The 14,037-nt window shown below is 41.5% G+C and overlaps 2 protein-coding genes across 2 annotated transcripts; one reads left to right on the top strand and one right to left on the bottom strand.

The window, feature by feature from the left end:
• Positions 1 to 701: 701 nt before the first annotated feature.
• lrrc47 (leucine rich repeat containing 47) lies at positions 702 to 9,414 on the top strand. The gene is made up of 7 exons (XM_084068483.1): positions 702 to 1,318; positions 2,854 to 3,336; positions 3,474 to 3,590; positions 4,518 to 4,633; positions 5,551 to 5,653; positions 6,420 to 6,509; positions 8,284 to 9,414. The coding sequence occupies exons 1-7, from the start codon at positions 749 to 751 to the stop codon at positions 8,503 to 8,505; spliced, it is 1,701 nt and encodes a 566-aa protein (XP_083924609.1). The 5' UTR covers positions 702 to 748; the 3' UTR covers positions 8,506 to 9,414.
• Positions 9,415 to 10,851: 1,437 nt separating this feature from the next.
• On the bottom strand, positions 10,852 to 13,711 carry smim1 (small integral membrane protein 1). Its single transcript, XM_084069175.1, has 3 exons — positions 13,628 to 13,711; positions 12,819 to 12,985; positions 10,852 to 11,950 (listed from the first exon to the last, which is right to left on the bottom strand). Exons 2-3 carry the CDS (start codon positions 12,923 to 12,925, stop codon positions 11,827 to 11,829), a joined length of 231 nt encoding a protein of 76 aa, XP_083925301.1. The 5' UTR covers positions 12,926 to 12,985; positions 13,628 to 13,711; the 3' UTR covers positions 10,852 to 11,826.
• Positions 13,712 to 14,037: the final 326 nt, after the last annotated feature.

Genomic DNA, 14,037 nt, shown 5'->3' with positions numbered 1-14,037 from the left:
GGAGGATTGTGGTTAATGTAGGCCAGTTTGGACGTCCCGCTGCGTAGGGTGCCGACAGAGTGCGACACCGGTGAACGGTGGCCAATATTGTTGATTCTTACCCTTTCCGCACATCGTATCTAAAAAGTCAAATTATTCCCCCCTGCTCTCAGATGTATTACATTTAAGCGGTAAAGAACATTTTACCGACGGTTTGAAACAAGCGTTTAAATCGCCTTTTTAGTCAGCCTGTGCCATGATTTCCCAATTTAAGCTTCACGGGAGCAGTACCGCACATGCGGACGGGGGTTGACTGGCCACAGGCATGACTAAATAAGCGGTTTCAACCCGTCGGTAAAAAATGTCTTGACCGCTAAAATGTAAAACATCTGAGAGCAGGGGGGAACACTTTTACTTTTTGGACACAATGTGCGGGAAAAGGTCAGAATCAACAATATTCGCCACCGTTCGCCGGTGTCGCACTCTGCCGACACCTTACGCTGTGGAACCTCATCTCGGAGGGAGAGGTTCCGATTGGAGTTATGGTTAATGTAGTTTGTATAATGCGTAGGAAAAATGCTCGTGGCTGTCAAAGTTGCGCTGCCATTTCGCAGTGATACTGTTTGGCAGCGCGTAGCGTCGCTGCGTTTCTTGTGCCCCGAATGGAAAGGTTCGTGGGGGTGGGTGGGACCACGATGACGAAAGCGGAAGCTCGGTCAAAACTGGCCTCTTGTGTTCTGCAGAGTTGCAGCAGCATCGTTGTTGCAGCATGGATGACTTGGATGACTTGGAAAACTGGCCAGAAATAGAGAAAGCAGCGAGAGAGAAGAGGCGTGAGATCGTCTTACAGGGTCCGGATGTCGATGAGAGAATCTCCAATGGGGGTCTCAGTCCTGCCATCTACTCCCTCACACTCCTGAACTACCTGGAGATCATTCAGTGTCCCAGTCTGACGGAGATCGAGGAGGGCATCAAACATCTCACCAGCCTCCAGAGCCTGATCCTCTGTCGGAACAAGCTGGCGTCCATTCCCAAAGGGATCGGCAGTCTTAAGTCTCTGAAGGTCCTGGACGTGTCTGTGAACGACCTGACATCTTTGCCGGTGGAGATCACCCAGCTGAAGGGGCTCAATACTCTCAACGCGAGCTGCAACCGCCTCCGCTGCCTCCCAGAGGGGCTGAGCCAGTGTACCAAGCTGGCCACCATCAACATCTCCAAGAATGAGATCACCTGCTTCCCTGCCGACTTCTGCCGTCTGGATCTCCTCCACACCCTCATTGCCTCGGATAATGCCATCGAAGAGCTGAGTGGGGATGTGCACAAGCTCTCTGCTATAAAGGTAACTGAGTGTGAAATATACATGTGAGTGGTTCTCAACATTGGTTCCTTGAGGGGGTTCCAGGGGTTCCCCACCAAATTAATGATAATATTCATATATTTTTGGGGCGGTTTAGCCGCCCCCTTACCCCTATAAGTGAGTTTTGGACACCGACCAAAAAAATTGTGTACCCCCTAACCCTTCCATTGTTAATGCAAATCGATACTTTTTTTCATATCAGCCAATCACATTACAGCTAGTGTCATCACCACTAACTGTAATGTGATTGGCTGACTTTGCAAATTCAGGACTGTGATTGGCTAGCAAAACACATGACACATGTGCAGCCCTATGAATAGCAGTATGGACTTTAAAAAAAGTCATTTATCCTTTTTTTAAAGTGAGTCATGTTGTGATGACCACACACCGCCCACTTCACACTGGGTGTGATTTTTTATCTTTGATTACTTATTTTTGGGCGGTGCAACCGCCCCTATATGTGAGGTTTGGACATCGACACCCATCGCACCCCCCCAAACCTGCGCTGTGATTGGCCACCATTGTACCCCCCTAACCCTGCACCGTGATTGGCCACCATGACTCTATTCAGGACTGTGATTGGCTAGAAACACATGACACATGTGCATAGCCCTATAAATAGGACTATGCACTTAAAAAAAACACATGTATGTTTTTTTTTTTAAGTGAATCACTTCCATCACTGTGATGACCACTGTGACCACACCGCCCACTTCACACTGGGTGTGATTTTTGGGGCGGTGTAGCCGCCCCCTATAAGTGAGTTTTGGACACTGACCAATCCTGCACCGTGATTGGCCAATAGTCTACAACGCATCGTATACCCCTAACCCTTCCATTGTTAATGCAAATCGATACTTTTGCAAAGTCAGCTAATCACATTACAGCTAGTGTCATCACCACTAACTGTAATGTGATTGGCTGACTTTGCAAATTCAGGACTGTGATTGTCTAGCGAAACACATGTCACATGTGCAGCCCTATGAATAGCAGTATGGACTTTAAAAAAAAGTCATTTATCCTTTTGGGGCGGTGTAGCCGCCCCCTATAAGTGAGTTTTGGACACCGACCAAAAAATTTGTATACCCCCTAACCCTTCCATTGTTAATGCAAATCGATACTTTTGCAAAGTCAGCCAATCACATTACAGCTAGTGTCATCACCACTAACTGTAATGTGATTGGCTGACTTTGCCAATTCAGGACTGTGATTGGCGAGCGAAACACATGACACATGTGCAGCCCTATGAATAGCAGTATGGACTTTAAAAAAAGGCATTTATCATTTTTTTTAAAGTGAGTCATGTTGTGATGACCACACACCGCCCACTTCACACTGGGTGTGATTTTTTTTAAAGTGAGTCATGTTGTGATGACCACACACCGCCCACTTCACACTGGGTGTGATTTTTTTTATTGCTTTTCAATTTTGGACAAATACAGGCTAATAAGATCAAATTCATCATTGTTACATGTACAACTAAATACTAAATACTTTTACGTCTATTTTCTCAACAGAACCTGGATCTCTCCAACAACAAGCTGACAGAGATTCCATCCACACTGAGCGACTGCTCCAAGCTGAAGGAGATCGACTTCAAAGGGAACAAGCTTAAGGACAACCGTCTGGAGAAGATGGTCAACGGCTGCCAGGCCAAGTCCATCTTGGACTACCTCCGAGCCGGCGCCAGGGGGGGGAAGGGGAAAGGAAAGCACGGCGGAGACAACGGAGATGATGCAGAACAGGGGGGAGGAGGACGGAACGCAGACAAGAAGAAACGGCAGCAGAGGAAAAAGAAGAAGGCGGACGATGAAGAGGACGAGCTAGAGGAGATGAACAAGATGGTGGTGAAGGTTCTTCACCTGTCCTCCAACCCTGATGTGTTTACCATCAAAGTGACTGAAGAAGTGAAAGACGTGCGGCCGTATCTGGTGTGCTGCGTGGTCAAGGGCATGATCTTGAGGCGTGGCAACGCCCTCAAGAGGTTCCTGTTGGCTCAGGTAAGGCTAAAACCTCATTCATGGCTTCATCATATGACGGTGATGAAAATAACGGGTCCATTTGGTTGAGTTAATTAACACTTGAGAATTGCACTGTGTAAATAATCTCCCGACGCACTTCGTGTGTTGTCTTCCAGACCAAGCTTCATGAGGACTTGTGTGGTAAACGAACCACCGCAACCATCGCAACCCACGACATGCAGCTACTGAAGAGTCCCCTGGTGTACGAAGCCAGACCACCCTCACAGCTAAAGGTATCAAAACCCTTCCTGATATCAGTTTATTGAGTAAACTCAGTTTTCAAGAGAATTTGAATGTGTTTCAGGACTCAATCTTAGGGATTTTCAGATTTCTTTAAGTGTTTTTATATTTATTTTTTATTTATTTTTTTATAAACCTTAGGCAGTCTTCATTCCTATTAGTCACATACACATGCAGTGATTTATTGTTAAATTGATGAGCAGCACGCCTCCCATATTCTTAACCAAAGTCCAACACAAATCCACATATATAGAGCACATTTAAATAAATAAAAGCAATAAGACCATAAGAAAAAGAAAGGCAACTGCGTTAAAATACAAGCAATACATCTGTGTTTTAAGATGGGATTTAAAAACAGGCAGTGTGGTGTAGTGGTTGTAAAAGGTCATAGAGGAAAGTTGGAGAAAGCACATTTTATTATTTGTAGACAAATTATAAAACCTAGTAGGGGGAGATGTGCTCTTGTTTATGTTCTCCTGTTAAAAGAAAGAGCTGCAGCATTCTGGACCAACTGCACCAACATGAAGGACATTAGCAGTGAAGTCAGGCCAAGATAAAAGCATGTTTAACGCTTTCAAAATCACTATGGAAAGGACATGACCCTAGAAAAGAGCCTCAGTTGGAAAAATTAGACTTGATCACTGAGTTTATCGATGTCCAATTGAAAATCTCTCATCACACCCAGATTCACAGTGGGTTTTACATATGGTTCCAGGACACTGAAAGATAGATTTTTTGGCAATATCAAAGCCAGAGAAAATTACCTCGCCATGGTGCAGTGCGGCGATGCAGAGATTTACAGTATTGGCATTCTTCAGGACCACCGGACCGCATGTCATCTACAGTATGACGGGTTTATGTTTGTTGTGTCAGTGCTGAGCGAAGGTTCAGTATGACTCTCTGACTGTGTGTTTTGTTAGATACTGTCACTGGGTCGTAAGGAGATGACGGCGGTGGAACTGATGAGACAGCTGGGGCTGGAGGCTGATGAGCAAAGGAAACAGAAGAAGAGACAGAACGTCTCAGGGTTGCACAAGTCAGTATAATGCAGTGGTTTTCAAACGTTTTCATGTCAAGGACCCCCAAATTAATATGTATTAGGCCACGGACCCCAATCTGAAAATATTTTGTGCCAGGGACCCCCAGAAGAAGAAGTTTTGTGTAAAAAAAAGAAAATCTACTTTATACAAACATTTTCATGACGTGCTTTTAGCTTGTACATCCGATATTTCTTTTAGTTGTAATTAACTAATTGACTATATAAACTAATCTTACCCCCTGAAACCCCCTCCAAAGACCCCTGGGGTTCCCCGGACCCCACTTTGAGAATCACTGGTATAATGCACAACTCTGACCCACGACCACGGGGCACTTTAATATAATAATGATATATTTACCATCTCTAAGCTGTTGATTAGCTCATTATACGTAGGAATGGAGATATTCTAGATTTTCCAAGTTTGTCTTTTTGTTTTGGTACTGTGATGAGATTCATGAATGTAACTTTCTGAAAACTAAATGGCCATTATGTTTTTGTTTCCTTTTTGTGGGTTCACTGGTACAAAGATGGCACTGTTTCATCATGAAGCTCATGCTTTGTTCTGCAGCTCAGCTATGACAAATGGGTTGGGCATGATATGTCTTGTTTTGACACACGAGGGCAGTATAACACTTGAAAACTGAGAATAGTAATATGCTTCACACCAGTGTCCAACACAAGTTAGTGTTTTTTTGGATTGCACTTTGAGACTGCTCATGAACTAACATTTTCGGTTTTGAATACTCTTTACAACTGAGAAGCTTTTTGTGATAGTTTAATTGTGCCAATGACAGACATGCTAGTGCCACAAAGCTGCCAAGTACAACAGCCAACAATTAGTGGTTTGAATGGCACATTCTGTCACCTCATCCATTAAAACCTTTATCCCTTATTTCTGCTTTTCTATACTACAGATACCTACAACTTCTGGATGGAAAAGCACTTTACCCGTGTCTGGTGGATGCAGAGGGTCATGTGATCTCATTTCCACCAATCACCAACAGTGAAAAAACCAAGGTGTGTGCTTGTGTGTAATTCTAATCTGACAAAGGACCTTTTTCACAGGTCACTGCTTAAGTTACAGTTAGTCAGCCTGCCTGAATTGAATCTGTGATGTAGCATGGCTACCAGGTCTTACATAATGTCATCCAATACGAAGGTTCTCAAAGTGGGGTCTGGGGACCCCCAGGGGTCCTTGAGGGGGTTGTGTACACTTAAGTTGACACACTTTAGTTAACACATAGTTAAATTAAGTCTTTGAGTATTTTACAGTGTAAATTAGGGTCCCAGAGATAAAAAATCGTATCAAATGGGGATCCATTCCCTACTATACATATATAGTAAATCAAACTATTACTGGCCCAATACCTCAAGTACCTCTGTTTTGTAGACTTGCATAGTAAAGAAAAACAAACAATGCTAAGTGTGAGTTCTCTTTGTTGAACTTTGTACATTGACTGATACTCCTGGCAGTCCGGATACAGAGAGGTTGTTTTATTGTTCCTAGAACTACACTTCCTTTCAAGAAGTCATACATTTGTCTTTAATCCAAATGGCAATCTTAGTGACATGACATCTAGATGTGGCTATTCACTTTTGCTGACACCGTTAAAGTTAACAGAAATCCTAGTTTAGTATGTTGTAATAAATCTTATTGTTTTGTGCCACAACATTTTCTGTAATATTCTTTAGTTTATTGTATTGGCTTTTTATTTACACTGTACGCAGCTTCACTTCTTTGAATGCAATAATTATTAATATTATCTTGATTGGGTTTGTGTAGATCAAAAAGTCAACCAAAGAGTTGTTCTTGGAGGTGACAAGCTCAACCAACCTGCAGACCTGTAAGGATGTCATGGATGCTCTCATTGTAGTAAGCTTTGCTCTTTCTTCTCTCATTTATTTGTGTAATGGTGGATCTTTTGCCGATGAAACTGACTAAAGATAGTCTCTATTTATCATATCGTTATAGTGTGTGAGACTGATATGTTATTATGCACAGAGTCACACATCCAGCAAAAAGGGGGGGTGCCTGGTACGTTTTTGGTATTGCCTCCTGAATACTGTTGACAAGCTTTCAAACTAGCCGTTGTGAATGAATCAAGCAACTACATGTCCTATTTCACACCTTTTTTATCACAAACTGTTTTTGTTGAACTGTGCAGGAAATAGATCATTTCCAGACGTCATAAGTATTTAGCGTTACTTTGAACCTTAGCATTGTTTAGACCTGCTCCTGTGCAGAGGGTTGGACATCATGATGACCGGCTAAATCGGTACCATGCCGTGGAAAAGTGACAATGCCCTTGATTTCCTGTCATTAAACGCCATCAAACATTCGCCCCCACAAGCCTTCTTAAATTTCCCACATGGCAGACAACAACACAGGGTATGCTCATGACAGCGTGAGCGACCCGGGCTGTCAGTGGAAGAACTGAGCTCATCATAGCTGGGTGAGCAGACCCACTGGTGTACAGTGTCACGCACCGACCGAACGCACAGCTCACAATACCATTGCTGCAACTCTAGAGCTTGCATGTACACATTGTATACACTGCTGACGTGTTTCACTGACGTAAACAAAAACACACAACAGTCCAGGGATGTTGCTTGGACTAGATTACAGGAAATTTGGTATTTGTTCTTTGTAGATTGAAATTGACTGATGTATGAAATATTAATTAAAAGTCTGGATTGCTAGTTTGATGATTTTGGATGTATTTGTCAGACTATTACTCTTGGATATCACAATTCCAACAATCTAGCTTTTGAATCTTTCCTGAGGTAATTAGAAATGTAATCAAATTGATTAGAGGTGAAATTAGATGGAGTGACCAAGGAACGTGACTTGAAAGCTAACCCTCAGGTTTAGGTTTGCACCGGAGAAGAATGTGTTTCCTACTCTTGTCCTATATTTGCACATTCTCAGTACCATATCAGATACCACACTATAAATATTGAATGAACATGAAAAACATTAACATTCATTACTGAAAGACATTTGGGATGCCATTTATCAGGTCCACAACATTTGAGTCAAAGATATGTGTAAAAACCTTTGTACATCATTGGCAAATATGTTTAAATATTACAATTCTGGCTGCATATGGTTAAAATGGCATTATGTGCTGTTTCTAGACCAATAGGTTAGGAGGACACTAAAGTGCATGGCAAGATGTTTGGATTGGATCATGGACAAAGAACAGCTGTAACAGAAGAATATTGTGGAAATTAAAAATTCAGAACTCGTTGTGAAACCAGTTGTGAGCAATTGATTTGATACATAAGCTGTGTTAACTATATTCCACTTTGTAAATACGTGCAGTGTATGAATAATGTAAGAAATACATAATTCAAATCATGTTAAGAAAGTATTAAAACATGTATATTTAGGCATACAATATATAGCAAATATATCATTGTAGAATGTTATGATTTTATCAATAAAGGTTTTGCCCATAAATTAGAGATAGGACCCTCAGTAGAATTATACACAGTTAATAAAAAAAAGTCAAATCCTCAGTGTTGATGGTCCATTTAGTACACTCTCAGAGTTAAATTAGCACTCAAGATTTGACTGTATAGGGCTAAAATAAGACCTGAAAATGTATGAACAATTAATGAACTTTGCTGTGTTTTTCTCACAGAAAATGGCAGAGTTGAACAGACAGACAGTGGAGACCAAGGAGGAAGCTGGGTCTGACGGGGAAGGTGCTGCTGGGCCGGAGGCGTCCGATGATGGTGCCACCTCAGGGGAACTGATCGTCCAGCAGGTTCGAACCATCGACCAGGATGGCAGCCTCAAGGTCGTCTACCCCTCTAAGACTGACCTCTCAGCCGAGCTCGACAACCTGACCGTCGTCTGGTAGCTGTGCTGTACCGCCAATAACCTCTGTTGTTTACTCTCGCTCGTATCTGAACATCACACTGAATGAACTCCACACAGCTCTGTACCGATATTTATGAATATTAAGGGTACACTCACTACACTGTCATCATATGCATTCTTTAATGTAACTAATGCACCATCCCCCCCAAAAAAAAAGTCTGCCTATTCACTTGAGAGGAGCTTGAACCCAGGATAGTTTCAGATGATTAATTTAGGAAATGTTAATTTAATGATTGACTGGCTGATGTTTAAACCACTGGTTCTCAACCTGTGGGCCGCGAGGGTATTGCAAGTGTGCCTCGAAATAATTGGCAAAACACTTAAGATTTGAATGATACTATAACAACTATAATACTAATATTAAAAAGTGAGTTAGTTCCATTGATTCAAGGTGGAACACAATTGGTTGGTTGATCATTAAAAAACATGCTCTGAAAGTATTTTCAAGTGGGCCCTGATCCAGAAAGGTTGAGAACCACTGGCCTAAACCACATGCACCACTACAGTATGTAGTCAACTCATTTGGAGGTTTTGACACATCCTGTGAGGGGTTTGTTGCAGATGGCATAATCTCTCAAGACGGATTTAAAAAAAAATATATATATATATTTTTTGCCGATGGGTTCCCTGACACAAAATGTAAATGCTTTCGTTTACTTATTTTTCTATCATTTCCACATCAAAGGTAATTTGCTCTCTTTTGTTTTTGTTAATATGATGCATACTGCCCACATGTACTGTAACTAACATGGTTAAGTGATTAATCTGGATCACAATTGAAATGGTATTACCAATGTATGGTTCATAAACCTTAACTATTTTCATGTACCCTATACAGCAGGGAATAACAACAAGTCTTAAAAATAAAGTCTACTCAAAAGGGATGAGATACCTGTGTCGACTGTTTAGCCATGCTCACAGGTTTGGTAAACTACAGCAAGGAAATCATGTTTGCAATGATGACGGCAATCAAAGATTCTTCCTTTAACACACTTAAAGCCTTATATTTACCATTATATTGAGTGTGGACAGGATATATGGCTCTCTGAATCAATGGTGAAAGAGTTTGGCTGTTCACAGGCTAACTAGAAAGCGTACGGGTACTGTTACATATCGAGTGACTGCTCAGGATTGACATTGTGTGAATGGGAGGCGTCTTGAAGAGACAGGCAGGTATAAAAGAAAAGCCAGAGTGGCGCCAGTGGAGTGTGTCCATGTGCGTCAAAGATAGATCAGTGTACCTGACATAAGTTGCAACGACCCAGCAGAGACCGCAACCTGATGGAGCTATGAAAAGCAGCCATAGAGCGCTTGAGAAGAAGCAGGCCAGGTTCAATTCAAACGGGGACTGGGGTTCCAGCGGCTGGGGGAATGGCAGTGAAAGGACGACTCAATGCTTGGAGATCAATGTTCGTAGGGTTGACAGGTCGAGTGTAGTGCACACAGAGACTCGTTGGATGCCTGGCAACTTTCAACCAGCAGCGAGGTTGACCACCCATTCACGACTCCTGACTCATTCTATTTTATTTCATGCTAAACCGAGACGAGTTAGTGTCACTGCGGTCCCCCGCACCGTCTATTTACCACCTATCAGGGGATCAACAATCATCGCTGGCAAGGCTGATCCCACCTGTGAACCTTCACACACAGTGGGGTCAGCCTTCTCAAATGACAAGAAGGCTCAACTGCCAATTTCCAGTGTGATGAGAGAAAATAGAGTGCTTCGTTTGATGGTTGCCCAGCACGGGAAGGGCTTTCAGCAGTCTAATAAATCTAATGTAGCCAGTGGAACTCTTGCAGCAGTAACCAAAGAGGTCATCCAGGATCCAGAGTCATGCTCCAGGCTCGTTAAAGGAGACCAACCGCTACCAGCCTCAAACCCAGCACCACTGGAGCTGATAATAAGGCAGCAGAGGACTGACACTAGTAACCCCAGTGCCAATGACAGCGGCGTCATGCTTGCCAGTCCCTGCAACCCAAATCGTCAAACTGATTGCTTCTCTGATGATTCTGCTTTCGAAACGGAATCGCAGTCATCTGAAGACGAGGGTTTGCCAAAGATCGGCACAGCCTCACTTTGCCTCAATGAGGACGATGAGGAATACTACACGGACCAGAGGATTGCTGAATGGGTGTCCAACGTGAACTTGAGTCTCTTCTCTACATCAAACGATGAACTGAGTAGGTCACGTCCTGTAGATGAGCAAGATATTTCTACCATAAAGATCATCTACAACGGAGACTGATTTGTCAAATTATTAATTTAATTTATGAACATTATTTTAATTGAATAAAGAGCATGATGGCTAGACATAGTGTAATAGAATCATATCCAAAGCTTTATTGTGCTTTATTGCAAGTAGCATGGTAATTCATCCTTTATAGTAGTAGGCACGTAAGTAAAGCAAACATTTAAATGGACAGGTTACATTTCAAATTCAAAACGACGGCTAAATTATTTTAGATTAAAGCAAACGACACTGGGACAGATATATTCACAGGAGAGAAAGCTGTCTTATCAGAATGCAGTTAACAAAAGAATGTATGTCTACTTTCAACAAATACATCTATATTTCAGTAAGTATTAGCCAACTTGAGAAAGATATCCAAGCCAGTCATTGCTGAGACACAGATACATACAATAGCCTTGTACAGTCAAATTGTCAAAACTAAACATATTCTTTACATCATTTCTCGTATTCTTAGATAGAAATAGCAAATCAAACTGACTTAACAGACAATGCTTAATTTAGACACACCCTATTTAGACATACCTTACATATTTCATAGACTACCATATTCACAGCAGTTGCACAATATGTGCCTGAAATAATGTGCCTTGACTTCTGAAATATCGACCTACATTTTGAAAACCACGGAATAGTTGTTGATGTGTGACAGCATGGCTCTGAGCAGCAGTTGGGGTGCGTTCACACTTGGAGTGGCTTTTCTCTGTCTGTCAGTTTGTTGACAAAACAACCTTTCGACCCTGCCCGCCATGATGCATGGCAGCCAGGCTATTTTAATCGCTGCCTGTCTGTGTATCTGTCTGTCAGCCAACAACATAACTCGATGGGAGGGTTATCATAAAACTGAGTGGGAATGATCGGAAGGCTGCCCAGAAGAGATGATTAATTTATGGGTTGTCAAGGTCACAATCAAGGTCACAACCACAATTATGATAACATTATTATTGGTCATGCGGGCAGAGTTTTAACTTCCAGCCAAGTGCATTTGATTTTGTTTTGGTTCATCCAAATGGCCATATGTGGTCTCTGTCCTTTTTGGCAGGGCCCCTGGGTCAGCACCTGTGAACGTAGTATCCCGTGGTGTATCCTATGATGTAAATAGACACCAGGGCGGCCAGAGCTCCCGCCACCTTCACTACTATTCCAAGGTTGCCGGTGCATAGTCTGTTGTAGAGCCTTTTAAAAGCAGAGACAGGCAGAGTTGAGTCAGGTCTTAGCACAGACATCACAGTCTGTGAATTGTTATTCTCTACGGTATGCTTACACTCCAAACTGTAAATTCCTGAGTGTTCATTTAAGTCGAGTGTACAAATGTAACCAAATGGACACATGTGCTAGCCTTTTGACTATGTATCTGTAACTTGTTATTGTTGAGCAATTACTTGAGATCAAATATAATCTGTCAAAAATGTTATATATACGGTTCCATTAATGCTGCACTCTAGTGTTACAAAACACTGAAACAGACAACACAATTGTAGTGATTGACAAAGCCTGAGATCAGTCTGCAAATTGTTATGAATATATTAAAGCTTATTTTAGGTCTTACAGACACCCACTTTTCTTTTTTCCTTCATATGCTTCTTACCCAGTGGTGGAAAGTAATTAAGTACATTTACTTAAGTACTGTACTTGAGTACAAGTTTGAGGTACTTTACTGGATTATTTCCAATTTTCAATACTTTTACTTCTACTCCACTACATTACAGAGGCAAATATTGTACTTTTACTCCGCTACAATTATTTGTAAACTTTAGTTACAGTTACTTTGTAGATTTGAATCATTATTACAAAACTTAACTTAACTTAACCACTTCAGCCCTATTTAAACTTTGGCTATTTTCAAATGCATATACCTTGTGAAACGGGACATTCTGCATAATGAGTACATTTACTTTTGGTACTATTTTGATGCCAATACTTTTGTACTTTTACTCAAGTACATTTTGATTACCGGACTTTTACTTTTACCTTTTCTACATTGCAATATTGATACTTTTACTTAAGTAAAGAAATGTAGTACTTTTTCCACCACTGTTCTTACCCCATCAGACCAGTCTGTGAGGCTGCTACATCCAGGTTAATGTTCTCCTCATTCCACCGCTTGTAATGTGCAGTCCCAGTCCCAGCAGCACTGTTGGCGTCCTCCATGTGTGAGGGATTTATCTGCTCTTATCACCTTGCTCACTTTGACACACTTTCCAGCCCAAACTGGAATGATAAAGAATGTGCAGTGTCACCATGACAATATGTTATTCATGTGTTTGTTAAATGAACCCATTAAGACCTGAGGCACGATTCTACAATGCCTTCTAAATCAGTAGTTCTCAAACTTTTTCTAGTCAAGGACCCCCAAATTGATAAATATATATATGGCCACGGACCCCCCATCTGAACATGTTTTGTGCCAGGGACCCACAGAAGAGAAGACTTCCAAAAACAAATTCCAAACATTTTCGATATTTTTCAAAAGAAAATCAGAAGAAAGCTTGTACATCTGCTCGAGAACGACTGTTCTAAATCCTAAGGGTTTTCTGAAAAACTTATGATGCTATATATTTAGCTAAAATCAAAATTAGGCAGATGTTTTCCCGGCTTTAATGGGTTAAATGCTTTACATGAATTACACATTGCAAGAAGACAATGCATGGTTCTAGAGAAATAGCTTAGTTAGTTTTGTTTTTCAATTGAACTATAGCCTATTGTATTTGATCTAAAAAGAAAAAGAGGAACCTGACAAAGCGTCTCTCATGAGGTTCAGAATTTTGCAGTGCAGAGATTTGTAGAATGCCAATTACTCAAAGCAGTGTTAAGCTTCCATTATGCTCTCAAGGAATAAAAGGTGTCACTTACCTGTGTCACAGCCTGGGAACACACGACAGGAATGTTGTGCTTCAAAGACTCAAGGAAAACTGTCGAGGGCAACATGCTTCTTCCTCTATATATAAAAGCAGGGGCATAGTTCATGTGTAGATAGTAAAATCCAAATGGACCATTTGGCTCCATTTGCACACTCAATTAAGTTAAATTAGCACTCAGGATTTTACTGTGTAGTTCATGTATAGTTTGTTGGTTCACCCAGGTCAGATCAAGGCTGTAAATCTATTGGTCCAACCCAAGTTCCTGGTGTTAAGTCTCCTTATATGACTCTTTTTATTGATAAGGTGCAATTCATACCCTAACTGTGGTTTAGTCTCCGGTTTCAACAGTTCCTGTGCAGATAGGAGATCCTGTGCAGTGTGCAGTACACAGTAAAATCCTCA

The sequence above is a fragment of the Gymnoscopelus microlampas genome, assembly GCF_963454915.1.
Source record: "Gymnoscopelus microlampas genome assembly, chromosome: 10".
In the NCBI taxonomy this organism is placed as follows: domain Eukaryota; kingdom Metazoa; phylum Chordata; class Actinopteri; order Myctophiformes; family Myctophidae; genus Gymnoscopelus; species Gymnoscopelus microlampas.
This window is presented reverse-complemented; position numbering and strand designations above follow the sequence as displayed.